The sequence below is a fragment of the Megalobrama amblycephala genome, linkage group LG6 (assembly GCF_018812025.1).
Source record: "Megalobrama amblycephala isolate DHTTF-2021 linkage group LG6, ASM1881202v1, whole genome shotgun sequence".
Taxonomy (NCBI): domain Eukaryota; kingdom Metazoa; phylum Chordata; class Actinopteri; order Cypriniformes; family Xenocyprididae; genus Megalobrama; species Megalobrama amblycephala.
Genome location: NC_063049.1, coordinates 7230781 through 7256085, shown reverse-complemented (window position 1 = coordinate 7256085; position 25305 = coordinate 7230781). Strand labels below are relative to the sequence as shown.

The following is a 25305-nucleotide window of genomic DNA, read 5'->3' as shown; positions in this document are numbered from 1 at the left end:
GAAACAGTTATGTCGTAACAAAGACTCTTTCACTGAAATCACGTGACTTTGGCAGTCTGATGCACGCTCCGAACGACTGAATCAAAACAAAAGATTGTAAAGTTTTCAATATTTCACGAAACAGTCTTTCGAAATCGCTCACCACTAGTCGTAAACAGTTGGATAGATGCGAGCAGCATCGCTGCAGTCGCCCTGTTCACTAGGCTCTCCTGGAGGCTAAAGACCTCAAGCGACGAGGTTGGGATTCGAACCCAGGCATGCAGAGCAAAATGGATTAGCAGTCCATCACCTTAACCACTCGGCCACCTCGTCACTTGACAGTCTGCCTGAAATTTGTCTGTGGTGTTTTTTCTACAACTATTTTTACTATGACAAGCTTAAAGTTGGCAGCAAGGTCCTTCGAGCGGCTGTCCAAGGTGCACTAGGCTCTCCGAAACACGAAAGCCATCAAACGACGAGGATGGGATTCGAACCCACGCGTGCAGAGCACAATGGATTAGCAGTCCATCGCCTTACCCTTTTGAGCAGCTATGCCAGGTGCACTGGGCTCTCCAAAACACTAAAGCCATCGAACGACGAGGATGGGATTCGAACCCACGCGTGCAGAGCACAATGGATTAGCAGTCCATCGCCTTACCCTTTGAGCAGCTATGCCAGGTGCACTGGGCTCTCCAAAACACTAAAGCCATCGAACGACGAGGATGGGATTCGAACCCACGCGTGCAGAGCACAATGGATTAGCAGTCCATCGCCTTAACCACTCGGCCACCTCGTCTCTCGATCAACTGCCAGCTCAAAGCTGGGCTGCGGTGTTTTTCTGCAGCTATTTTTAATATGATGACGTTAAAGTTGGCAGCAAGACACTTTGAGCAGCTTTGCCAGACGCACTGCGCTCTCTCTGGAGCACTAAAGCCACCAAACGACGAGGATGGGATTTGAACCCACGCGTGCAGAGCACAATGGATTAGCAGTCCATCGCCTTAACCACTCGGCCACCTCGTCACACCTTCAGCTGCCTGAAGCGGCATTGAGGTGCTTTTCAGCCACTCTCATTAACAGGACAGAGACAAAGTAAAAATGTGATGTAAGTGGTTGGGTAGATCGAGAGGTAAGGAGCATTGGGTTTTATCGGTTAGGAGACTCACAATTGTTTTGAAAGAGGGAGATGTGCTTATGTTTCTTTTGTGTCCTGCTTCTGCTTTGTTGGAAAGAACCTAGAGAGAACGCCAGAGTCTAGAAAAAGGTAACAAAGCTGGCATTGGACCTCCCTCAGAATATGTTTGCAGTGTCCTTGCACTCTTCATTATCCTTCCCGACCTTGTAGGGGGCTCATTGAATCGATCCCGATCTCAAACATGTTCTTGGAGATTGGGGGTTATGACTCCGCCCCTTTGCTGCCAGGATACCCATAATTCTCTCCCCCCAGATTTATGGAAATAGCGCACTTTTTTCTTTGAGTGAAGAGAGTACAAGGAATAAACCTTTTTGTGCACATCGCTTGTCTGTTTCGTAGACACACCATTCATCCATCCGTGCCAAAATGCTGATTGGATGGCAGTTTAAAGCTTCTTACCACCCTGTCGTTCCACGTGCAGATAGGTGCACGGAAGACGTTGTGACTTTCGTCGGTATTCTTTCGCAGAGGCAATATCGTAGCCTATGAGGTTTATCCGAGGCGTGATCATTGCTGGTTGAAAACTTTACCCAATACCCCGCCGGGATGACTTGAAATACAGTCAGCCTTGGCAATTTTTGTCAGCCTCTTAGGAGGCTTAATAATTTGTTGAAAGTAAGCGGTTGTGTTTCGGTTTCTTTCACGTGTTGTTTTTGCTAAGATGGCGAAAGCTCACGTCTGGTGAATGTCTTCCTCGGAGCGCACTTGGAGGGTCTTTGTGTTTTTAATGGTCATATGCAAGCACCAGCTTGCATGTTGTATTGATCTTGAGCTCAACAATGTTTTCAGATATGAACACAGCTTTTCTGCCGCTATTATTAAAATGTGATTCAGTCAAAGAGCCCCATGACGTGTGGTAAACAGTGATTGGAGAAATGAAGCTTTTCAAAGTTTCGGATCAATTGAACAAATTGCTTTGCAAAATGATTCACTGTTTCCAAGCGTTTGAAACGCCACACGCTGGTGACACCTGCTGGTCAGAGCAGTGTAAATGCAACAAAAACTCAGGCCAAACATGCATAAAAAACTTTTACAAACACATTGCAAATGTTTTATTGGAAGTAAAATCTATCAAATGCAATTAACTTATAATCTAATATTATTACATTTCAAGTGTCTGTGTAATATGTGTTCTTTTATCAATTTTCAGGTCTTGTTTTGTTTGTTCCATGGATGGCTCAGCTAAACAGGCCAATAAAATACTATGGGCTACAATTATTCTTTGTAATTATACTAATGTCTAATTAAAACTACCACAAATATATAAAACTGATCAGAGATCATGTCAAAAACATAGGCACTTTTTCAGTGGTTCTCAGTGAATTCGCATGATTCATGGGTTCGCAGAGATGGTCCCAAGCGGTGAGCCATTAAAATTTCGAAACATTTTGAAACAGTTATGTCGTAACAAAGACTCTTTCACTGAAATCACGTGACTTTGGCAGTCTGATGCACGCTCCGAACGACTGAATCAAAACAAAAGATTGTAAAGTTTTCAATATTTCACGAAACAGTCTTTCGAAATCGCTCACCACTAGTCGTAAACAGTTGGATAGATGCGAGCAGCATCGCTGCAGTCGCCCTGTTCACTAGGCTCTCCTGGAGGCTAAAGACCTCAAGCGACGAGGTTGGGATTCGAACCCAGGCATGCAGAGCAAAATGGATTAGCAGTCCATCACCTTAACCACTCGGCCACCTCGTCACTTGACAGTCTGCCTGAAATTTGTCTGTGGTGTTTTTTCTACAACTATTTTTACTATGACAAGCTTAAAGTTGGCAGCAAGGTCCTTCGAGCGGCTGTCCAAGGTGCACTAGGCTCTCCGAAACACTAAAGCCATCAAACGACGAGGATGGGATTCGAACCCACGCGTGCAGAGCACAATGGATTAGCAGTCCATAGCCTTACCCTTTTGAGCAGCTATGCCAGGTGCACTGGGCTCTCCAAAACACTAAAGCCATCGAACGACGAGGATGGGATTCGAACCCACACGTGCAGAGCACAATGGATTAGCAGTCCATCGCCTTAACCACTCGGCCACCTCGTCTCTCGATCAACTGCCAGCTCAAAGCTGGGCTGCGGTGTTTTTCTGCAGCTATTTTTAATATGATGACGTTAAAGTTGGCAGCAAGACACTTTGAGCAGCTTTGCCAGACGCACTGCGCTCTCTCTGAAACACTAAAGCCACCAAACGACGAGGATGGGATTTGAACCCACGCGTGCAGAGCACAATGGATTAGCAGTCCATCGCCTTAACCACTCGGCCACCTCGTCACACCTTCAGCTGCCTGAAGCGGCATTGAGGTGCTTTTCAGCCACTCTCATTAACAGGACAGAGACAAAGTAAAAATGTGATGTAAGTGGTTGGGTAGATCGAGAGGTAAGGAGCATTGGGTTTTATCGGTTAGGAGACTCACAATTGTTTTGAAAGAGGGAGATGTGCTTATGTTTCTTTTGTGTCCTGCTTCTGCTTTGTTGGAAAGAACCTAGAGAGAACGCCAGAGTCTAGAAAAAGGTAACAAAGCTGGCATTGGACCTCCCTCAGAATATGTTTGCAGTGTCCTTGCACTCTTCATTATCCTTCCCGACCTTGTAGGGGGCTCATTGAATCGATCCCGATCTCAAACATGTTCTTGGAGATTGGGGGTTATGACTCCGCCCCTTTGCTGCCAGGATACCCATAATTCTCTCCCCCCAGATTTATGGAAATAGCGCACTTTTTTCTTTGAGTGAAGAGAGTACAAGGAATAAACCTTTTTGTGCACATCGCTTGTCTGTTTCGTAGACACACCATTCATCCATCCGTGCCAAAATGCTGATTGGATGGCAGTTTAAAGCTTCTTACCACCCTGTCGTTCCACGTGCAGATAGGTGCACGGAAGACGTTGTGACTTTCGTCGGTATTCTTTCGCAGAGGCAATATCGTAGCCTATGAGGTTTATCCGAGGCGTGATCATTGCTGGTTGAAAACTTTACCCAATACCCCGCCGGGATGACTTGAAATACAGTCAGCCTTGGCAATTTTTGTCAGCCTCTTAGGAGGCTTAATAATTTGTTGAAAGTAAGCGGTTGTGTTTCGGTTTCTTTCACGTGTTGTTTTTGCTAAGATGGCGAAAGCTCACGTCTGGTGAATGTCTTCCTCGGAGCGCACTTGGAGGGTCTTTGTGTTTTTAATGGTCATATGCAAGCACCAGCTTGCATGTTGTATTGATCTTGAGCTCAACAATGTTTTCAGATATGAACACAGCTTTTCTGCCGCTATTATTAAAATGTGATTCAGTCAAAGAGCCCCATGACGTGTGGTAAACAGTGATTGGAGAAATGAAGCTTTTCAAAGTTTCGGATCAATTGAACAAATTGCTTTGCAAAATGATTCACTGTTTCCAAGCGTTTGAAACGCCACACGCTGGTGACACCTGCTGGTCAGAGCAGTGTAAATGCAACAAAAACTCAGGCCAAACATGCATAAAAAACTTTTACAAACACATTGCAAATGTTTTATTGGAAGTAAAATCTATCAAATGCAATTAACTTATAATCTAATATTATTACATTTCAAGTGTCTGTGTAATATGTGTTCTTTTATCAATTTTCAGGTCTTGTTTTGTTTGTTCCATGGATGGCTCAGCTAAACAGGCCAATAAAATACTATGGGCTACAATTATTCTTTGTAATTATACTAATGTCTAATTAAAACTACCACAAATATATAAAACTGATCAGAGATCATGTCAAAAACATAGGCACTTTTTCAGTGGTTCTCAGTGAATTCGCATGATTCATGGGTTCGCAGAGATGGTCCCAAGCGGTGAGCCATTAAAATTTCGAAACATTTTGAAACAGTTATGTCGTAACAAAGACTCTTTCACTGAAATCACGTGACTTTGGCAGTCTGATGCACGCTCCGAACGACTGAATCAAAACAAAAGATTGTAAAGTTTTCAATATTTCACGAAACAGTCTTTCGAAATCGCTCACCACTAGTCGTAAACAGTTGGATAGATGCGAGCAGCATCGCTGCAGTCGCCCTGTTCACTAGGCTCTCCTGGAGGCTAAAGACCTCAAGCGACGAGGTTGGGATTCGAACCCAGGCATGCAGAGCAAAATGGATTAGCAGTCCATCACCTTAACCACTCGGCCACCTCGTCACTTGACAGTCTGCCTGAAATTTGTCTGTGGTGTTTTTTCTACAACTATTTTTACTATGACAAGCTTAAAGTTGGCAGCAAGGTCCTTCGAGCGGCTGTCCAAGGTGCACTAGGCTCTCCGAAACACTAAAGCCATCAAACGACGAGGATGGGATTCGAACCCACGCGTGCAGAGCACAATGGATTAGCAGTCCATCGCCTTACCCTTTTGAGCAGCTATGCCAGGTGCACTGGGCTCTCCAAAACACTAAAGCCATCGAACGACGAGGATGGGATTCGAACCCACGCGTGCAGAGCACAATGGATTAGCAGTCCATCGCCTTACCCTTTTGAGCAGCTATGCCAGGTGCACTGGGCTCTCCAAAACACTAAAACCATCGAACGACGAGGATGGGATTCGAACCCACGCGTGCAGAGCACAATGGATTAGCAGTCCATCGCCTTAACCACTCGGCCACCTCGTCTCTCGATCAACTGCCAGCTCAAAGCTGGGCTGCGGTGTTTTTCTGCAGCTATTTTTAATATGATGACATTAAAGTTGGCAGCAAGACACTTTGAGCAGCTTTGCCAGACGCACTGCGCTCTCTCTGGAGCACTAAAGCCACCAAACGACGAGGATGGGATTCGAACCCACGCGTGCAGAGCACAATGGATTAGCAGTCCATCGCCTTAACCACTCGGCCACCTCGTCACACCTTCAGCTGCCTGAAGCGGCATTGAGGTGCTTTTCAGCCACTCTCATTAACAGGACAGAGACAAAGTAAAAATGTGATGTAAGTGGTTGGGTAGATCGAGAGGTAAGGAGCATTGGGTTTTATCGGTTAGGAGACTCACAATTGTTTTGAAAGAGGGAGATGTGCTTATGTTTCTTTTGTGTCCTGCTTCTGCTTTGTTGGAAAGAACCTAGAGAGAACGCCAGAGTCTAGAAAAAGGTAACAAAGCTGGCATTGGACCTCCCTCAGAATATGTTTGCAGTGTCCTTGCACTCTTCATTATCCTTCCCGACCTTGTAGGGGGCTCATTGAATCGATCCCGATCTCAAACATGTTCTTGGAGATTGGGGGTTATGACTCCGCCCCTTTGCTGCCAGGATACCCATAATTCTCTCCCCCCAGATTTATGGAAATAGCGCACTTTTTTCTTTGAGTGAAGAGAGTACAAGGAATAAACCTTTTTGTGCACATCGCTTGTCTGTTTCGTAGACACACCATTCATCCATCCGTGCCAAAATGCTGATTGGATGGCAGTTTAAAGCTTCTTACCACCCTGTCGTTCCACGTGCAGATAGGTGCACGGAAGACGTTGTGACTTTCGTCGGTATTCTTTCGCAGAGGCAATATCGTAGCCTATGAGGTTTATCCGAGGCGTGATCATTGCTGGTTGAAAACTTTACCCAATACCCCGCCGGGATGACTTGAAATACAGTCAGCCTTGGCAATTTTTGTCAGCCTCTTAGGAGGCTTAATAATTTGTTGAAAGTAAGCGGTTGTGTTTCGGTTTCTTTCACGTGTTGTTTTTGCTAAGATGGCGAAAGCTCACGTCTGGTGAATGTCTTCCTCGGAGCGCACTTGGAGGGTCTTTGTGTTTTTAATGGTCATATGCAAGCACCAGCTTGCATGTTGTATTGATCTTGAGCTCAACAATGTTTTCAGATATGAACACAGCTTTTCTGCCGCTATTATTAAAATGTGATTCAGTCAAAGAGCCCCATGACGTGTGGTAAACAGTGATTGGAGAAATGAAGCTTTTCAAAGTTTCGGATCAATTGAACAAATTGCTTTGCAAAATGATTCACTGTTTCCAAGCGTTTGAAACGCCACACGCTGGTGACACCTGCTGGTCAGAGCAGTGTAAATGCAACAAAAACTCAGGCCAAACATGCATAAAAAACTTTTACAAACACATTGCAAATGTTTTATTGGAAGTAAAATCTATCAAATGCAATTAACTTATAATCTAATATTATTACATTTCAAGTGTCTGTGTAATATGTGTTCTTTTATCAATTTTCAGGTCTTGTTTTGTTTGTTCCATGGATGGCTCAGCTAAACAGGCCAATAAAATACTATGGGCTACAATTATTCTTTGTAATTATACTAATGTCTAATTAAAACTACCACAAATATATAAAACTGATCAGAGATCATGTCAAAAACATAGGCACTTTTTCAGTGGTTCTCAGTGAATTCGCATGATTCATGGGTTCGCAGAGATGGTCCCAAGCGGTGAGCCATTAAAATTTCGAAACATTTTGAAACAGTTATGTCGTAACAAAGACTCTTTCACTGAAATCACGTGACTTTGGCAGTCTGATGCACGCTCCGAACGACTGAATCAAAACAAAAGATTGTAAAGTTTTCAATATTTCACGAAACAGTCTTTCGAAATCGCTCACCACTAGTCGTAAACAGTTGGATAGATGCGAGCAGCATCGCTGCAGTCGCCCTGTTCACTAGGCTCTCCTGGAGGCTAAAGACCTCAAGCGACGAGGTTGGGATTCGAACCCAGGCATGCAGAGCAAAATGGATTAGCAGTCCATCACCTTAACCACTCGGCCACCTCGTCACTTGACAGTCTGCCTGAAATTTGTCTGTGGTGTTTTTTCTACAACTATTTTTACTATGACAAGCTTAAAGTTGGCAGCAAGGTCCTTCGAGCGGCTGTCCAAGGTGCACTAGGCTCTCCGAAACACGAAAGCCATCAAACGACGAGGATGGGATTCGAACCCACGCGTGCAGAGCACAATGGATTAGCAGTCCATCGCCTTACCCTTTTGAGCAGCTATGCCAGGTGCACTGGGCTCTCCAAAACACTAAAGCCATCGAACGACGAGGATGGGATTCGAACCTGCGCGGGGAGACCCCAATGGATTTCTAGTCCATCGCCTTAACCACTCGGCCAAAAACAGGGCAAAAGGGACTGCTATGGGTGGGGGAAAAGAAAAAATGAGAAAAAAACAAAGGGGGAAAAAAAAAAAAAAAAAAAAAAAAAAAAAAAAAAGGAAAATATGAGAAAAATAAGGGAACGAGTGGGAAAAAATAAATGGAAATTGAGTGGGGTTACTTTTGTCTTTTAACTAGTTCTCTTCATATTTTCACTTTCAACAAGTTACTGAAAAGTGAAAAGTAAATATTTGGACATTTTACCTTATCACAAAACAATTCCTTTATATTCATTTTTGTAAATTTGAAAGAAAACAATCAACACTTACTTCCACAAATACAGTTTATTCCAAAAGCTCAAATGTGACATACATGTGTATATTATAATAAAAAGTAAATATATAAAACATAATAGTTACAAATATTATACACTTACTACCACAAATGGTTTATTATTAAGAAAACAAAACTAGTGCAAATATATACAAATTGGATATAATAATAATAATAATAATAATAATAAAATAATAATAGTAACTTTTCCACAAATATTTAAATTCTTATAATACAAATGTAAATATCTACATGTAATAATAATAATAATAATAATAATAATAATAATAATAATACTACACTTAACTCCAGAAATAGTTTAATAATAATAATAATAATAATAAATCACTTCCACAAAGTTTATTCCAAGAGCTCGAATCAGAGGTTTTTATACACACACACACATTTAAATATCTATATATCTATATATCTATATATCTATATATATATATATATATATATATATATATATATATATATATATATATATATATATATATTGTACAAATATGGTTTAATAATAAAATGTACAAACAATAGTAATGATAAGAGTAATTATGCACATGTTTTTAAGAGCTTTCCTTCAAATTCTAATTTTACTTAGTGCACTTAATGCACTAACATCACTGAATCAACCGAATGTATTATGTATGAAAGTAAAGACAAAAAGCCTAAAGAGAGTCTTTCCACTCTGTAATGGTCTGGCCAGATGCTGGACAGTACCACTTTCCTTTAACCTGGGAATGGCCAGTAAGTTTGCTTTTTGATTGACCACATGTTTTACACTGATAATGGTAGTGCTCTTTTGTGTGACGCTTCTTTGGTGGCTCCCCTCTCGCCACACGCTCTTGATCCTCAAGTGCTGCCTTGTGCAGTCTCCATGCACGTTGACGGTTCTGAGGAGGTGGTGGAGCTGATGACTGCTGGCCCGGTGGATGGGACGACCATCCCTGAGAGTGCGGTGGAGCTGATGACTGTTGGCCTGGTGGAAGCGACGACCAATCCTGAGAGTGCGGTGGAGCTGATGACTGTTGGCCTGGTGGAAGCGACGACCAATCCTGAGAGTGCGGTGGAGCTGATGACTGTTGGCCTGGCGGAAGGGACGACCAATCCTGAGAGTGCGGTGGAGCTGATGACTGTTGGCCTGGTGGAAGCGACGACCAATCCTGAGAGTGCGGTGGAGCTGATGACTGTGGGCCTGGCGGAAGGGACGACCAATCCTGAGAGTGCGGTGGAGCTGATGACTGTTGGCCTGGTGGAAGCGACGACCAATCCTGAGAGTGCGGTGGAGCTGATGACTGTGGGCCTGGCGGAAGGGACGACCAATCCTGAGAGTGCGGTGGAGCTGATGACTGTTGGCCCGGCAGAAGGGATGACCATCCCTGATAGTGCAGTGGAGCTGATGGCTGTTGGCCCGGTGGAAAGGACGACCAATGCTGAGAGTGTGGTGGAAAAGACCAATCAGAATACCCAGGCCAGGTATGCCACCCTGGAAAGTGCTGGGCCCCAGGCCAGAAAAAATGTTTGTGTGCTGCTGCAGTAGTATAGTCTGTGCCAGATCCTAGCCCAGTGTCTGTGTGTGTAATGGAAGACACTGCAGTTCCAGTTCGTGCACACTTACGTTGGCGAATAACTGCCTCACCCTCTCGATTTTCAGGCTCCTGGAACTCAATGGCAACATGTCCATGTTGAACAGGTGCAGATGGGAGCTCTCTAGGCTTTGGCAGTGGCTCCTTTGCCAAACCAACAGGCTGGGGAAGCTCCACACCTTGTAGCAGGGTGTCCCGGTCAGTTCTTTTCTGTCTGTCAAGAAGCCTGTTAAAGAAAAACAAACAATTAGTTTGAAGACAGCACAACTGTTTTTAAAATTGCAACTTTACCTACATTACATTCACAAAACATAGAAAACCTCTACTGACTGATCCTGACTGACAAAGGTGACACAAATGTGGGGTAAGCTATATTTCAAAAACACTGTTTGGAAGTCAGATCGACACTGACACCAACAATCAGTGGCCAATCAGCATTAAGGGGCATATGACAGTCGAGGAGTGTAGTTCATTCATCATTATTTTGTTGCACATCAGCTGTGATAAACAGACAGACAAAATGAGACCAGACTGAAAACAATGTGTACATTTAACGTATGTAACATACAAATACATTTGGAACCGATGATAGTTCAATAGATTTATTATTTATGAAGTGCAGTTTTTCATAGGAATCTTATTACTGATGTGAATTTAAGAAGTGTTACGTCCAAAGACGTACGTGTTTTTTTATTTTATTTATTATTTATATAAAATGATGTTTGTGGTTGTGGTGTTCTCGCTCTTGTTTTTTCTCTTTTTTTGTGTGTATGCTTTCCTGACAGGTTAAGGGTTACTATGGCATAAAACTGCTGAGACGGCATTAGCGAAGAGAGAGACAACACGTTGTGTTATCTTTCGCTCTCCAGTCCCAGAGGAGTGTGGTGTTTTGGTTGTTATGTTGGGTTATATGAGTTATGTTGCGTTGAGTGGATAATTTCTACCATATATTTGTGGGTAATGTAGGGTGGAGGATTCCGATATCATTTCTCCTGGTTATGGTTTAGTTAAGGAGGGAGGGAAGTTAAATTGCCCTGTTTTATGGTTTAGTTAAGGAGGGAGGGAAGTTAAATGTTGTTTTGTTTTTTTCTTTTGGGGATATATAGGCAAGTTACTATTAATTCTTTTAGGTAGAGTTTTTTTTTTTTTGAATTTTCTTCTATACGGGTCCTCCACTTGAGGTAATTGTTTTGAATAAATTGTCATCCTTTATTTTTTTTTCCATTTTCATTAATAAATAAAAAGGCAGACATGCCACAAACTGAAAACCTAACCTTTGGTGGTTTTGTGACTCTGGGAATGGAGAGTTAAAGATATTTTAAGTCTCTCAAATATTTTTTTTGTTCGTTCGATCCCTATTTACAAGGGACAAAAATGGGAGGACGTAACAGAAGGTTAAATTAAACTCACCATGAAGACACTGTGGTGTTGTTTATAGTGACTAGCACCAAGTTGGTCTGGTCCAGTAGCTCTCTGCAGTCTTCAAGAAGCTGTTTGATGTGACTGTACGTCATCACTATCGCCTGAGGAATGGGAAATGTTTTGCCCTTGTTGTCTTTAGGCCTATTCCTGGCTTCCCTGAACTCCTTCAGAAGCTTGAGGGCGACACATTCTGAAACCCTGTTCACATCAGGCCTCTGGGCAGCCTGGCCATGAGTCATGAACAGTCTGTGGATAAAAAGATGCATTGATTGTATTATGTATGATTAGTATTCTATGGTTCACTGTAGCTTTGTAAACATATAGACTAGCTAGGTTTTTGAATTTTATGGCAATAATGAATAGACTTTAGATGGATAGACTAAGAAACACTGAAAAAGGTCCTAGATCTCATGATGTTCACAATTCTCAAAACAGTTTGAAGTTTGTTTTTTAGCCTTACAAAAGGAATTAATTACACAGACAGCATGAAAATCAACTCAAAATCATCACCGGTGAACTACAATTTAACTCGCCTCTCAGCTGCTTGCTGACCAGGGGCTGAGCCACTACGCTTCCGAGAAGCTCTCCAAGGACCTGGCAAAGTTTTTTTCTTGCACTTAAGGGAATACTTGGAGGGGGACTGATCAATGGCATGCAGATACGAATACAGCCGCAAGATCTCTGCTATTTCGTTGGTTGACAAAGCAGTGATAGTGCGGTTGAGGCTGACGAGGTACCCTGCCAGGTTATCCACTGCCTCCCATCCAGGAACACCCCTTGAATCACATCTACTGTCCTGAAATTGGAAACAAAAAACAAAATCCTGCATTACAAAATGGTTTATTAACAGTTCTCTGATAAACTATTCTTCACAAATTACAAGCATCAAGTATTAGAAAACTTTACCGAAGTTGATGTGCTGGGCCCAGCGCAGGAAATGTCTTCAATATCAGGACTGTAAGAGCCACCACTTGGAACACTGGTTTCCTAGAATATTTTTAAACATTAGTAAGAGAAGAATAAATTTGAGTTTCAAAACTGACTGTTCAAAATTTATCCTAAACAAATGTTTACTATTATTAATATTCTTCTAACATTCCTATGCAATTGTAATTACAAATGATCAAGAAAATTGACATTACCAGAGATGAGATCAATGAATCATCATGACTGCTGGAACATCCAAGGGTGTGTGCATCTATATTGATGTCTGCTGCATCACTTATTGTGACATCCAGGCACTCGTCCTCCTGAACTTCAACCTGCATCTCTGGCAAAGTGATTTCACCTTGCACCTGTGGAGAAAGCAGGTCTCCTCTGTCCGACTGTGCCAACAAGTACTCCACAGCTATACGCTCATCTGCCATAAAGAATTATTAAACATTTTGTAATGAGAGGAATATATCAGGCTAAAGCAGTACAGCACATGTGATGAATGTAATTGATAACAAATAATCCATTATTAACACACATGAAAAGTTAAATTAAAAACAGAAGGAGAAAAAAAAAAAAAAAAAAAAAAAAAAAAACACACTAAAAGGAAATACGTTTCAACTTCATGAACAGACTCATCTTATAACTAAGAATGGGCACTTTAACAGAAATGTTCAGTCATGAAAATGATGGTCTGACTGTTTAGCAAGCAAGCGAGCAAAGCTTTGGTATCGTAATAAAATATACCATGTTGAATCTTACCAGTGGGTTTCCCAGGGGGTATGAATTCTGGTAGAAGTAGACATCCGAGGACTCTGTTGCTGAGGTCATTCATGTGGGACATTAAACGAACATCATAGAGCTTAGTTAGTGATGTACTACCCATGTCCACAGCTTGATGACCTCGGTTGATGTTCCACCTAGATGCACCCTCAAGCATGTACATCTGAGTATGTACAGCATTACATCTCCACCCTGAAAGACAAAATATTTCACATGATTAAAATATTATTATATAATATTTTATATATTATAAAATATAATATTTTATATAATATTTTATAATAATATAATCCCCCCCCCCCCTCAGTTTCAGTTGATGTGTAAATACTTAGGTAATTGTCTAATACTTAAGCTAATTTACTTCTGACCAAAATCTGTTCAAATTTTATACCTTTAATTTGTGGCAAATTTTCAATATTGTGACAACACTTAAATACACTTACCTGGAATGAAAGTGCACTGGTGGCGATGAAAGCTTTCCAGGGAAGAGGACCCTCTACCACACCTCAGTACATCCAGAACCTTATCACCCTTCTGTAACCCGGAGCCCAGTTTTGTGTAAAGCTGAACACCGGGTGGATCTTGAATGCAAGGTAAGTGTTTCTGCTGCACCTCCCACACATGCGTCATGCTTTCTGGACTGATGAGGCGCAAACCAGTGGTGTCGGTCAGTTCCCACATAGAGTCCAGCAGTCCTTGTATTAAGGCACGAGTTTCTTCTACTCCACGTGTCCTCCTCCGGCAGTGCTTGGCCAGCTCACTGGAGGTGATGCTTGACAGGATTTGGGCCTCTGTTGGAATATGGCCCCCATGTTTTTTTAAAAGCATCGTCTTTTTCGCCTCTTTAAGATGAGAGATGTCATCCTTGTCCCATTCAAATATACAGCTTGACAACTTGGAGCAGAACGTGCCATACAGTGGATGGTGCTCCGTTGTAAGACCAGCAGTGAACCGGCGCATGAAGTGGAAAACGTCGAGGCGCACCGTGACTTTCCATGGTCGAAACCAGTTAAGAACTGGAGTCACGCCTACACCAATGATAAACAAGGAGTGAATTTACACATTTTCTCAATTTAATTTGCAACATTAAACAAATATGCTAATGCTGTTTTATGCAAGCTTTTGTTTTCTTGATTGCAAACACCAAACCAGGGTTTTCATGCTAAAATTTCTATAGTAAATAGTTCTAAAAATTCTCTTTATGAGTGCTTTTAAAAAAATATGAACAAACATCTAGAAAAGCCATGTAAATTCACTTTCCAAAATTAGTTGAAACCATGCAGATCTGTGATTTATTCTCATTCAGAAACATGCCTGAAATGGTTGCCAATATGAATTAGAAATGCATAAATAAACACATTCCTATTAGTTAAAGACTTAAGGTCACAAACCTGTCTCGCTGCAGCAGTCCCGGTCAACGTAAATCACAGCTGGCTCTGGCTCCCCAGCATCTTTGTATCGCTTTACGATGCCCTGACACAAGTCATCTAGGCCAGCTCCCTCACCAGTGGTTAGGACACAGTTTAGGACTTGGCCAATCTCATTGCCAACATTGGTCATCCATGTAGCAGTGTCCGCAATGCCACCAGCAAGCTTTTTAGTTATCTATATGAACATTAAAACATTAAAATCACATTAAAATCACTTAACATCAGTTAAAGTTAACATGCATTTGCCTCTTTTTATTTACATTTACCTTCTTGGTAGAATCCAGCTTGAGGATGCTGCCATATGTTGATGTTATGACACCTTTTAGCTCATCAATGTGACTCAGGATCTCATTGGCATGGACGGTCTCAAACCACTGTGCCAGAGGTAGGGGGCAAAAAGGTGGTGGCTGCTGATAAAACACTTCAGACTGTGTCAGGGCACATCTCTTTTTGTGAAGCTCGCAGTCCGTCAGATAGTCTATGGTCCGTCTTGCCCACTCCTCACTGTGTACTTCTTCAAGCGCCTGCTGCAAGAAACTGGAGCTGTTCCCTGCAGTTCTGGGCTTCAACAAAGTCACACACTTCCTGTCTAGAGCAAGCTGAGTTGTCAGAACAGCGGGAAATTTATTTCTGTGGGAGGGATCAAGTTGGTTAAGCATCTCTGAACTCCAAGGGCAGACAGGAATCATACAATTACTGCAGCGAGGGTAGTCTGCTCCAACTAAGTAGTATTTGGAGTCAATATCAATGACTTCCCTTACTTTGGTGTATATTCCTGAATGATGCATCTTCTTTTTGCACTGTGTGCATTTCAGAGGAATTCCCCACATTCTCATTGGAGCCCACAGAAACATCCGCTGTCTAAAGTAGCTACTAGGATCAGGAGGTGAAGTAGTAGGCTTGCTGGGACTTGGTGGATGAAACCAGTTTTGTGAAAACTGCTGCTTCAGTCGTCCTGTGCTGTCATATAGACACTGTGCGATCCACTTCTGGTCTGCTGGTTTAATCACTCGACAGAACTGCTTGGGGAGAAAACTCACCCAATTCACTTTTGGAGGCCTCAGGTTAATGCCCGGTGATGGTGTGTGAGGTACACTTTGTGGAGCTCCTTGCTGCTCTTCAATGTATGCAGGCGATTGTGCAAATGATGTTGTGGGAGAAGATGTTGGTTGATCCACAGATTTTCTGCCTCGGTCTGCAAGACTAGTCAAAAGATGATGATTTTCAATGTGGTGAAGCAGTCCAACTGCACCCCAGACTTTTGCACCACACTGGTCACAACATTCTTGGACATGGTAGTCAGACAGATGTTCAGTGAAACCCTCCACATCAACATCTTCACTACAAAGAGCACACTTAATTGAACTACTGCTCTGTGGGGTTGGTTTTGCACCTGCACTGCTCGAAGGTCCTGTCCTGCATCTCTGCACTGCTCCGTGTGGCTAATTTTGCATCCACACTGCTCCGTGGGGTTGGTTTTGCACCGGCACTGCTCTGTGGTCTTGCCTGCACACCTGCACTGCTCTGTGGTCCTACTTGCTTGGGTGTACTGCTCAGTGGTCTTGCCTGCTTTCCTGCACTACTTGGTGGTCTTGCCTGCACACCTGCACTGCTCAGTGGTCCTGCTTGCATCTCTGCACTACTCAGTGGTTTTGCCTGCATCCATGCACTGCTCGATGGTCCTGCCTGCACACCTGCACTGCTCAGTGGTCCTTCTTGCATGGCTGCACTACTCAGTGGTCCTGCTTGCATGGTTGTACTGCTCAGTGGTCTTGCCTGCTTTCCTGCACTACTTGGTGGTCTTGCCTGCACACCTGCACTACTCAGTGGTCTTGCCTGCATCCATGCACTGCTCGATGGTCCTGCCTGCACACCTGCACTACTCAGTGGTCCTGCTTGCATGGTTGCACTGCTCAGTGGTCTTGCCTGCTTTCCTGCACTGCTCAGTGGTCTTGCCTGCATGCCTGCACTGGTCTGTGGGCCTGTCTGCATGCCTAACACTGTCTGCTCTGCTGACTGTGAAAGAAATGTTAGTGTTTTCCCTAGGTCTGAAAACATTGCCAGTAAAGTCAAGCAAAATCATTTGTATTAAGCTGCATCATTTGGTACACAATATTTAACACTTAAATTCAATACCAAAACTTTGCTGAAAAAACAGTTGTACACAATTACTACATGCCATCTGCTGTCTGATTGATAGTTTATATTTTTAGAAAGTAAAACACCTTTTAGTATAATTGTAAATACACCCACCTTCAGGTCTTTGTGCAAGAGTCTTTTTACTGTGAGTGAAATTGATATTTATATGTATTTTATGCAAATAGTCTGTTATACTGTTAAAGACCTCTTTGATTTACATTACTAGCTATGAGAAATTCATCTAGCATACTGACAGCATCTGCACTAAATTTAACAGCTTTGCTCAGTTTGTGCCTCTGAATAAAACTGATGTTTTTTTCCTCAAGTTTGAGCTCCATATTTCCACTATATCACAATATGAGTCAAAACCTGTTTTTTTTTTTATTTATTTAATTTTGTCAAAAAGTTCAATAAACCTCCTCATATAAATATATGCCCTTTTCTGACTATTATTTTATATGTTAGGCTTTACAGTTCAAATAATGAACAATTTTCTATTATGAAAATTAAAAAAAGAAAAAGAAATGATTAATTAGCACCAGTCTAGGTAAAATAATCACATTTATCTTTACATACCTTATGATAACCACATTTGCAAGGGATTCTTTTCCCACAGATATCATAGACACTGGTCTGCTTGTGTAATGGGCAGTTGTTAATTCTGTCCAAGGCATCCTTCCACTTCTTCACCCCTGGCTTCTTTCCTGTTGTAAAGTGGTACTTCCCTTGGGCATACTTGCACATGATGTCATGCCAGTATGAGTCAGGTTTACCTGTCTTAGTCATGTCTATAAATATGAAACAACAGGGTAAATATCAGATAACTTAAGATACAAATGAAGTGAAATTTAAAGAAAAGGGTTAGGGAAAAACAAAAAAAAGACGACATTTTTAGGTAGAAGGGGGTTTTGTCACATGGATGCTTGTTTGATTATGTACATTGATGGTTGCCATATTATGTATATATTTGTCAATTGATTTATGATAGTAGCAAAGACAATTTGTAAGCTCTATGGCAAATAGAATGAAGGATATGTTAAACTAAATTCAAATAAAGAAATTGAAAACAGTAAGAAGCAACAGAATGTAAAAAAAAAAAAGCATTTTATATAGTAATTATGTAGAAATTATAGAATATTATTGGTTACATACTGCTTTCCTTTACTTTAATTACCTGTTGTGTTTGCACAAAATTTTCATCTAGACAAAAACTCTGATGAATTTTATTTTAAGCGTATTTGACTGCTTTAGTGCGAATTTTCGCGCTTATTTTTTTATTTTATTTTTTAAAATGCGCTTATCAGAAAAGGCCGCGAAATGTCTTGGGTTGAATTTTTCTCACTGTTTTAACACAAAACAAAACAAAACACCACTCTGTATTTTAATATTAATCATCGTAGTAATTATTATCCTCATTGTTGTTTTATATTACTGCAACAAGTCTGTCTGTCACTGTTGCAATGGCCACCGTGAATTACGTTATATCACTAACGTTATATCTGCCCAAACATGGCCTCTTATCTCTAAATAAGTGTTAAACCACCGAATTAAGAATAAAGATAAGTAAATTACACATGTGCAATGTAAGCGGAGTTTGAACCGTAATGTCGAACGGAGATACGTCACGAACTGCTTCTCTTTCACGTTATATGTTAAACTGTACTTACCTGAACGCTATCCGAAGAGTCAAATTGATTTAAAAAATGTTTTTAGTGATTAAAAATGTTTTTCTCGCGTGACAAACGAGCATAGACTGCTACGAGTGTTTCGGGAACTGGCGCTCTTTTATGACTGCGGTCACACGACTATGTTTCGGCCAATGACTGTTTTGCACCGTTCAGCCAATGGCTGTTTTGCCCCGTTGAGCACTGTTCGGAACTGTTAGGACTGAGACCATTAACTGTTAGGATTGTTAGGACTTGTGTTAGGACTTATTCAGAATGTGTTAGGACTTACTTCGAATGTGTTAGGACCTACTTCGAATGTGTTAGGACCTGTAACAAATAGTTAGGAATAGTTTGGCTGTCTGGTCGCTGGAGGGTACGGCCACGACTACAGCAGGCAAGGGGTCCTCTGGGCAGTTTTCGTGCAAAACACGCAGAGGCTTCGCAGGTTTTGAAAAGCGCTCTTGCAGAGAGTCACAGCAGACTGAGGCCTCCAACAAAGTGACAGCCCCTTCGCCCGAACAGGGACTTGAACCCTGGACCCTCAGATTAAAAGTCTGATGCTCTACCGACTGAGCTATCCGGGCCCGTGCCCGCTGCCTGCCCCTTGCGCCATAACAGCCGTCCCCCCACAAAGCGTATGCGCTCCGTCCGCCAGAAGATCATTTTCCACACGCGCTGCAGGATGAAGGCCGCAAAACAATAAGGACAGAAAGAGATGGCCTGCTCCTGGCAACTTGGACACACTGACAAGAAAGGGTGGGACTGTTTTCCTGTTGACTTGACAACTCCTCTGAGGTATGGAGAGAGGAGCAATTAACGAGCAGGCTTCTGCTTCAGGAGTCTAACAGAGCACTTAGCAGCTCTTGCCGTGGAGGAGCCGTGCATCATCACCGTGAGCCTTGCGTCTCTTGAGAAATCGGAATCAGCGGTCCTCCAGAGATGCAGCGTTTCATAGGTCCGCCATGCACGTTTCTCTGCAAACCACAACGCTGCGGCAAGCGAAGGCCGTGAGGTCATGGGGGGCTACCAAAGGGATGGCCAAAATCTCATCACAGAAAGCTAAAGCAACAGGGGCAAGCCGGCCCGTAGTCGGCAGGGTTCGAACCTGCGCGGGGAGACCCCAATGGATTTCAAGTCCATCGCCTTAACCTCTCGGCCACGACTACATCTGCCTCCGGGACACGCGTTCTGTTGGCTGGCACGGTGTCGGCGGCACAGAACACAGGAGAGCTTCAGCCACCAATCCAGCTGAAGGATCGAGGCGGCAAAAAGGAGCTCGACATCGCCTTTGCTTAACAGAAAAGTCCTGCCGTGACCCGGATTCGAACCGGGGTTGCTGCGGCCACAACGCAGAGTACTAACCACTATACGATCACGGCGCACCACTGGCTCGCCCCCGTGGGCGACAGCTGCCTGAGTGCAAAAGGACAATGGCTTGTTTGTCCGATGAACAGACAGAACAATTGTTCCATGCGAGCGATGTGGAAAACACAAAACCAAACACACGTAAAACAACACGGCCCTCTTTCCTAGGCCCTCACGACTTGGGTGTGGCAGGAGAACGTAGTATCACTGGAAATTCATAACGAGCAGGCTTCTGTTTCAGGAGTCTAACAGAGCACTTAGCAGGCTCTTGCCGTGGAGGAGCCCTGCATCATCAGAGTACGGTTTCTTGAGGAAGGGTATGCTTCCTGGCGCCTCGTAAGAGATGGAAGACGGAGAGCTTGTTTGCATCTTGAGTTAAAACCTCTTTTACGAGGGGCACATCATTAGGGTCTGCATGATGATGACAAGATTCATAATGGCAGGTTATTGGCCTTGATCTTACCATCGCTGTCGATTAAAAGTTACATAAAGCTTTAAAGAAGCAGGCTTCTGGCATACCAGAAAACACACCCTGCATTGGCCGGGAATCGGACCCGGGTCTCCCGCGTGGCAGGCGAGAATTCTACCACTGAACCACCAATGCTTAGCTGCGGGGGTCACCTGTGCTCACAGGGAGTGAGGGTATGGTCCCTGGCCCGTCGTAAGAGACGGAAGAAGAGGAGCCTCTTTTACGAGGGGCACATAATTTGGGGCTGCACAGTGATGACCACATTTATAATGGCAGGTTATTGCCCAAGTTACATAGCGAAGCTTTTAAAGGTGCCATCAAACGTTTTTTTACACGATGTAATGTAAGTCTAAGGTGTCCCCTGAATGTGTCTGTGAAGTTTCAGCTCAAAATACCCCATAGATTTTTTTTTATTAATTTTTTTAACTGCCTATTTTGGGGCATCATTAAACATGAGCCGATTTATGCTCTGCGGCCCCTTTAAATCTGGCGCTCCCCCGCCCACGGAGCTCGCGCTTGCCTTAAACAGTGCATAAACAAAGTTTACACAGCTAATATAACCCTCAAATGGATCTTTACAAAGTGTTCGTCATGCATGCGGCATGCATGCGTCGGATTATGTGAGTATTGTATACTGTTATATTGTTTACATTGATTCTGAATGAGTTTGAGGCTATGCTCCGTGGCTAATGGCTACACTGCAAAAAATGCTGCTCCTACTTAGAGTTTTTGTCTTGTTTCTAGTCAAAATATCTTAAAGATCTTAAATCAAGAAGCATTTTCTTGACAAGTAAAAATTATTTTTCTTGTTTTCAGGAAAAATAAGTCAAAATTAATTTTTTTCCTTAAAACAAGCAAAATAATCTGCCAATGGGGGTAAGCAAAATAATCTTATTTCAAACCAAGAATAAGCTATATAATCTTGTTTTCAGTTTGGACTAAGATTATTTTGCTTACCCCATTGGCAGATTATTTTGCTTGTTTTAAGGAAAAACGTGCTTAATTTTGATTTATTTTATCCTGAAAACAAGAAAATAATTTGTCCTTGTCATGAAAATGCTTCTTGATTTAAGAACTTTAAGATATTTTGACTGAAAACAAGACAAAAATTCTAAGTGAGAACAGCATTTTTTGCAGTGTAACGCTACACTGTTGGAGAGATTTATAAAGAATGAAGTTGTGTTTATGAATTATACAGACTGCCAGTGTTTAAAAATGAAAATAGCGACATGTAGGCTTTACAGTTCAATAATGAACAATTTTCTATTATGAAATTAAAAAAAGAAAAGAAATGATTAATTAGCACCAGTCTAGGTAAAATAATCACATTTATCTTTACATACCTTATGATAACCATTTGCAAGGGATCTTTTCCCACAGATATCATAGACACTGGTCTGCTTGTGTAATGGGCAGTTGTTAATTCTGTCCAAGGCATCCTTCCACTTCTTCACCCCTGGCTTCTTTCCTGTTGTAAAGTGGTACTTCCCTTGGGCATACTTGCACATGATGTCATGCCAGTATGAGTCAGGTTTACCTGTCTTAGTCATGTCTATAAATATGAAACAACAGGGTAAATATCAGATAACTTAAATACAAATGAAGTGAAATTTAAAGAAAAGGGTTAGGGAAAAACAAAAAAAAGACGACATTTTTAGGTAGAAGGGGGTTTTGTCACATGGATGCTTGTTTGATTATGTACATTGATGGTTGCCATATTATGTATATATTTGTCAATTGATTTATGATAGTAGCAAAGACAATTTGTAAGCTCTATGGCAAATAGAATGAAGGATATGTTAAACTAAATTCAAATAAAGAAATTGAAAACAGTAAGAAGCAACAGAATGTAAAAAAAAAAAGCATTTTATATAGTAATTATGTAGAAATTATAGAATATTATTGGTTACATACTGCTTTCCTTTACTTTAATTACCTGTTGTGTTTGCACAAAATTTTCATCTAGACAAAAACTCTGATGAATTTTATTTTAAGCGTATTTGACTGCTTTAGTGCGAATTTTCGCGCTTATTTTTTTTATTTTATTTTTTAAAATGCGCTTATCAGAAAAGGCCGCGAAATGTCTTGGGTTGAATTTTTCTCACTGTTTTAACACAAAACAAAACAAAACACCACTCTGTATTTTAATATTAATCATCGTAGTAATTATTATCCTCATTGTTGTTTTATATTACTGCAACAAGTCTGTCTGTCACTGTTGCAATGGCCACCGTGAATTACGTTATATCACTAACGTTATATCTGCCCAAACATGGCCTCTTATCTCTAAATAAGTATTAAACCACCGAATTAAGAATAAAGATAAGTAAATTACACATGTGCAATGTAAGCGGAGTTTGAACCGTAATGTCGAACGGAGATACGTCACGAACTGCTTCTCTTTCACGTTATATGTTAAACTGTACTTACCTGAACGCTATCCGAAGAGTCAAATTGATTTAAAAAATGTTTTTAGTGATTAAAAATGTTTTCTCGCGTGACAAACGAGCATAGACTGCTACGAGTGTTTCGGGAACTGGCGCTCTTTTATGACTGCGGTCACACGACTATGTTTCGGCCAATGACTGTTTTGCACCGTTCAGCCAATGGCTGTTTTGCCCCGTTGAGCACTGTTCGGAACTGTTAGGACTGAGACCATTAACTGTTAGGATTGTTAGGACTTGTGTTAGGACTTATTCAGAATGTGTTAGGACCTACTTCGAATGTGTTAGGACCTGTAACAAATAGTTAGGAATAGTTTGGCTGTCTGGTCGCTGGAGGGTACGGCCACGACTACAGCAGGCAAGGGGTCCTCTGGGCAGTTTTCGTGCAAAACACGCAGAGGCTTCGCAGGTTTTGAAAAGCGCTCTTGCAGAGAGTCACAGCAGACTGAGGCCTCCAACAAAGTGACAGCCCCTTCGCCCGAACAGGGACTTGAACCCTGGACCCTCAGATTAAAAGTCTGATGCTCTACCGACTGAGCTATCCGGGCCCGTGCCCGCTGCCTGCCCCTTGCGCCATAACAGCCGTCCCCCCACAAAGCGTATGCGCTCCGTCCGCCAGAAGATCATTTTCCACACGCGCTGCAGGATGAAGGCCGCAAAACAATAAGGACAGAAAGAGATGGCCTGCTCCTGGCAACTTGGACACACTGACAAGAAAGGGTGGGACTGTTTTCCTGTTGACTTGACAACTCCTCTGAGGTATGGAGAGAGGAGCAATTAACGAGCAGGCTTCTGCTTCAGGAGTCTAACAGAGCACTTAGCAGCTCTTGCCGTGGAGGAGCCGTGCATCATCACCGTGAGCCTTGCGTCTCTTGAGAAATCGGAATCAGCGGTCCTCCAGAGATGCAGCGTTTCATAGGTCCGCCATGCACGTTTCTCTGCAAACCACAACGCTGCGGCAAGCGAAGGCCGTGAGGTCATGGGGGGCTACCAAAGGGATGGCCAAAATCTCATCACAGAAAGCTAAAGCAACAGGGGCAAGCCGGCCCGTAGTCGGCAGGGTTCGAACCTGCGCGGGGAGACCCCAATGGATTTCAAGTCCATCGCCTTAACCTCTCGGCCACGACTACATCTGCCTCCGGGACACGCGTTCTGTTGGCTGGCACGGTGTCGGCGGCACAGAACACAGGAGAGCTTCAGCCACCAATCCAGCTGAAGGATCGAGGCGGCAAAAAGGAGCTCGACATCGCCTTTGCTTAACAGAAAAGTCCTGCCGTGACCCGGATTCGAACCGGGGTTGCTGCGGCCACAACGCAGAGTACTAACCACTATACGATCACGGCGCACCACTGGCTCGCCCCCGTGGGCGACAGCTGCCTGAGTGCAAAAGGACAATGGCTTGTTTGTCCGATGAACAGACAGAACAATTGTTCCATGCGAGCGATGTGGAAAACACAAAACCAAACACACGTAAAACAACACGGCCCTCTTTCCTAGGCCCTCACGACTTGGGTGTGGCAGGAGAACGTAGTATCACTGGAAATTCATAACGAGCAGGCTTCTGTTTCAGGAGTCTAACAGAGCACTTAGCAGGCTCTTGCCGTGGAGGAGCCCTGCATCATCAGAGTACGGTTTCTTGAGGAAGGGTATGCTTCCTGGCGCCTCGTAAGAGATGGAAGACGGAGAGCTTGTTTGCATCTTGAGTTAAAACCTCTTTTACGAGGGGCACATCATTAGGGTCTGCATGATGATGACAAGATTCATAATGGCAGGTTATTGGCCTTGATCTTACCATCGCTGTCGATTAAAAGTTACATAAAGCTTTAAAGAAGCAGGCTTCTGGCATACCAGAAAACACACCCTGCATTGGCCGGGAATCGGACCCGGGTCTCCCGCGTGGCAGGCGAGAATTCTACCACTGAACCACCAATGCTTAGCTGCGGGGGTCACCTGTGCTCACAGGGAGTGAGGGTATGGTCCCTGGCCCGTCGTAAGAGACGGAAGAAGAGGAGCCTCTTTTACGAGGGGCACATAATTTGGGGCTGCACAGTGATGACCACATTTATAATGGCAGGTTATTGCCCAAGTTACATAGCGAAGCTTTTAAAGGTGCCATCAAACGTTTTTTTACACGATGTAATGTAAGTCTAAGGTGTCCCCTGAATGTGTCTGTGAAGTTTCAGCTCAAAATACCCCATAGATTTTTTTTTATTAATTTTTTTAACTGCCTATTTTGGGGCATCATTAAACATGAGCCGATTTATGCTCTGCGGCCCCTTTAAATCTGGCGCTCCCCCGCCCACGGAGCTCGCGCTTGCCTTAAACAGTGCATAAACAAAGTTTACACAGCTAATATAACCCTCAAATGGATCTTTACAAAGTGTTCGTCATGCATGCGGCATGCATGCGTCGGATTATGTGAGTATTGTATACTGTTATATTGTTTACATTGATTCTGAATGAGTTTGAGGCTATGCTCCGTGGCTAATGGCTACACTGCAAAAAATGCTGCTCCTACTTAGAGTTTTT

At 42.8% G+C, this 25305-nt stretch overlaps 1 protein-coding gene and 21 non-coding genes across 22 annotated transcripts; 3 read left to right on the top strand and 19 right to left on the bottom strand.

The window, feature by feature from the left end:
• Window positions 1-230: 230 nt before the first annotated feature.
• On the bottom strand, window positions 231-312 carry trnas-gcu. The gene has a single exon. It is a non-coding gene; the product is annotated as a tRNA-Ser (tRNA).
• Window positions 313-693: 381 nt separating this feature from the next.
• trnas-gcu lies at window positions 694-775 on the bottom strand. Its single transcript has one exon. It is a non-coding gene; the product is annotated as a tRNA-Ser (tRNA).
• A 145-nt stretch (window positions 776-920) lies between these two features.
• Window positions 921-1002, bottom strand: trnas-gcu. The gene has a single exon. It is a non-coding gene; the product is annotated as a tRNA-Ser (tRNA).
• A 628-nt stretch (window positions 1003-1630) lies between these two features.
• Window positions 1631-1771, top strand: LOC125270906. Its single transcript, XR_007185496.1, has one exon. It is a non-coding gene; the product is annotated as a U4 spliceosomal RNA (small nuclear RNA).
• A 1023-nt stretch (window positions 1772-2794) lies between these two features.
• Window positions 2795-2876, bottom strand: trnas-gcu. Its single transcript has one exon. It is a non-coding gene; the product is annotated as a tRNA-Ser (tRNA).
• A 261-nt stretch (window positions 2877-3137) lies between these two features.
• trnas-gcu lies at window positions 3138-3219 on the bottom strand. Its single transcript has one exon. It is a non-coding gene; the product is annotated as a tRNA-Ser (tRNA).
• Window positions 3220-3364: 145 nt separating this feature from the next.
• Window positions 3365-3446, bottom strand: trnas-gcu. Its single transcript has one exon. It is a non-coding gene; the product is annotated as a tRNA-Ser (tRNA).
• A 628-nt stretch (window positions 3447-4074) lies between these two features.
• LOC125270905 lies at window positions 4075-4215 on the top strand. The gene has a single exon (XR_007185495.1). It is a non-coding gene; the product is annotated as a U4 spliceosomal RNA (small nuclear RNA).
• A 1023-nt stretch (window positions 4216-5238) lies between these two features.
• On the bottom strand, window positions 5239-5320 carry trnas-gcu. The gene has a single exon. It is a non-coding gene; the product is annotated as a tRNA-Ser (tRNA).
• A 382-nt stretch (window positions 5321-5702) lies between these two features.
• Window positions 5703-5784, bottom strand: trnas-gcu. The gene has a single exon. It is a non-coding gene; the product is annotated as a tRNA-Ser (tRNA).
• Window positions 5785-5929: 145 nt separating this feature from the next.
• On the bottom strand, window positions 5930-6011 carry trnas-gcu. Its single transcript has one exon. It is a non-coding gene; the product is annotated as a tRNA-Ser (tRNA).
• A 628-nt stretch (window positions 6012-6639) lies between these two features.
• LOC125270904 lies at window positions 6640-6780 on the top strand. The gene has a single exon (XR_007185494.1). It is a non-coding gene; the product is annotated as a U4 spliceosomal RNA (small nuclear RNA).
• A 1023-nt stretch (window positions 6781-7803) lies between these two features.
• trnas-gcu lies at window positions 7804-7885 on the bottom strand. Its single transcript has one exon. It is a non-coding gene; the product is annotated as a tRNA-Ser (tRNA).
• Window positions 7886-8840: 955 nt separating this feature from the next.
• LOC125269795 lies at window positions 8841-18620 on the bottom strand. The gene is made up of 11 exons (XM_048192762.1): window positions 18499-18620; window positions 17408-17619; window positions 14959-15895; window positions 14654-14867; window positions 13706-14290; window positions 13242-13454; window positions 12689-12906; window positions 12453-12533; window positions 12080-12342; window positions 11535-11792; window positions 8841-10350 (listed from the first exon to the last, which is right to left on the bottom strand). The coding sequence occupies exons 2-11, from the start codon at window positions 17503-17505 to the stop codon at window positions 9207-9209; spliced, it is 4011 nt and encodes a 1336-aa protein (XP_048048719.1). The 5' UTR covers window positions 17506-17619; window positions 18499-18620; the 3' UTR covers window positions 8841-9206.
• A 389-nt stretch (window positions 18621-19009) lies between these two features.
• trnak-uuu lies at window positions 19010-19082 on the bottom strand. The gene has a single exon. It is a non-coding gene; the product is annotated as a tRNA-Lys (tRNA).
• A 500-nt stretch (window positions 19083-19582) lies between these two features.
• On the bottom strand, window positions 19583-19664 carry trnas-uga. Its single transcript has one exon. It is a non-coding gene; the product is annotated as a tRNA-Ser (tRNA).
• Window positions 19665-19805: 141 nt separating this feature from the next.
• trnah-gug lies at window positions 19806-19877 on the bottom strand. The gene has a single exon. It is a non-coding gene; the product is annotated as a tRNA-His (tRNA).
• A 519-nt stretch (window positions 19878-20396) lies between these two features.
• Window positions 20397-20467, bottom strand: trnag-gcc. The gene has a single exon. It is a non-coding gene; the product is annotated as a tRNA-Gly (tRNA).
• A 2784-nt stretch (window positions 20468-23251) lies between these two features.
• trnak-uuu lies at window positions 23252-23324 on the bottom strand. Its single transcript has one exon. It is a non-coding gene; the product is annotated as a tRNA-Lys (tRNA).
• Window positions 23325-23824: 500 nt separating this feature from the next.
• On the bottom strand, window positions 23825-23906 carry trnas-uga. Its single transcript has one exon. It is a non-coding gene; the product is annotated as a tRNA-Ser (tRNA).
• A 141-nt stretch (window positions 23907-24047) lies between these two features.
• trnah-gug lies at window positions 24048-24119 on the bottom strand. The gene has a single exon. It is a non-coding gene; the product is annotated as a tRNA-His (tRNA).
• A 519-nt stretch (window positions 24120-24638) lies between these two features.
• trnag-gcc lies at window positions 24639-24709 on the bottom strand. The gene has a single exon. It is a non-coding gene; the product is annotated as a tRNA-Gly (tRNA).
• Window positions 24710-25305: the final 596 nt, after the last annotated feature.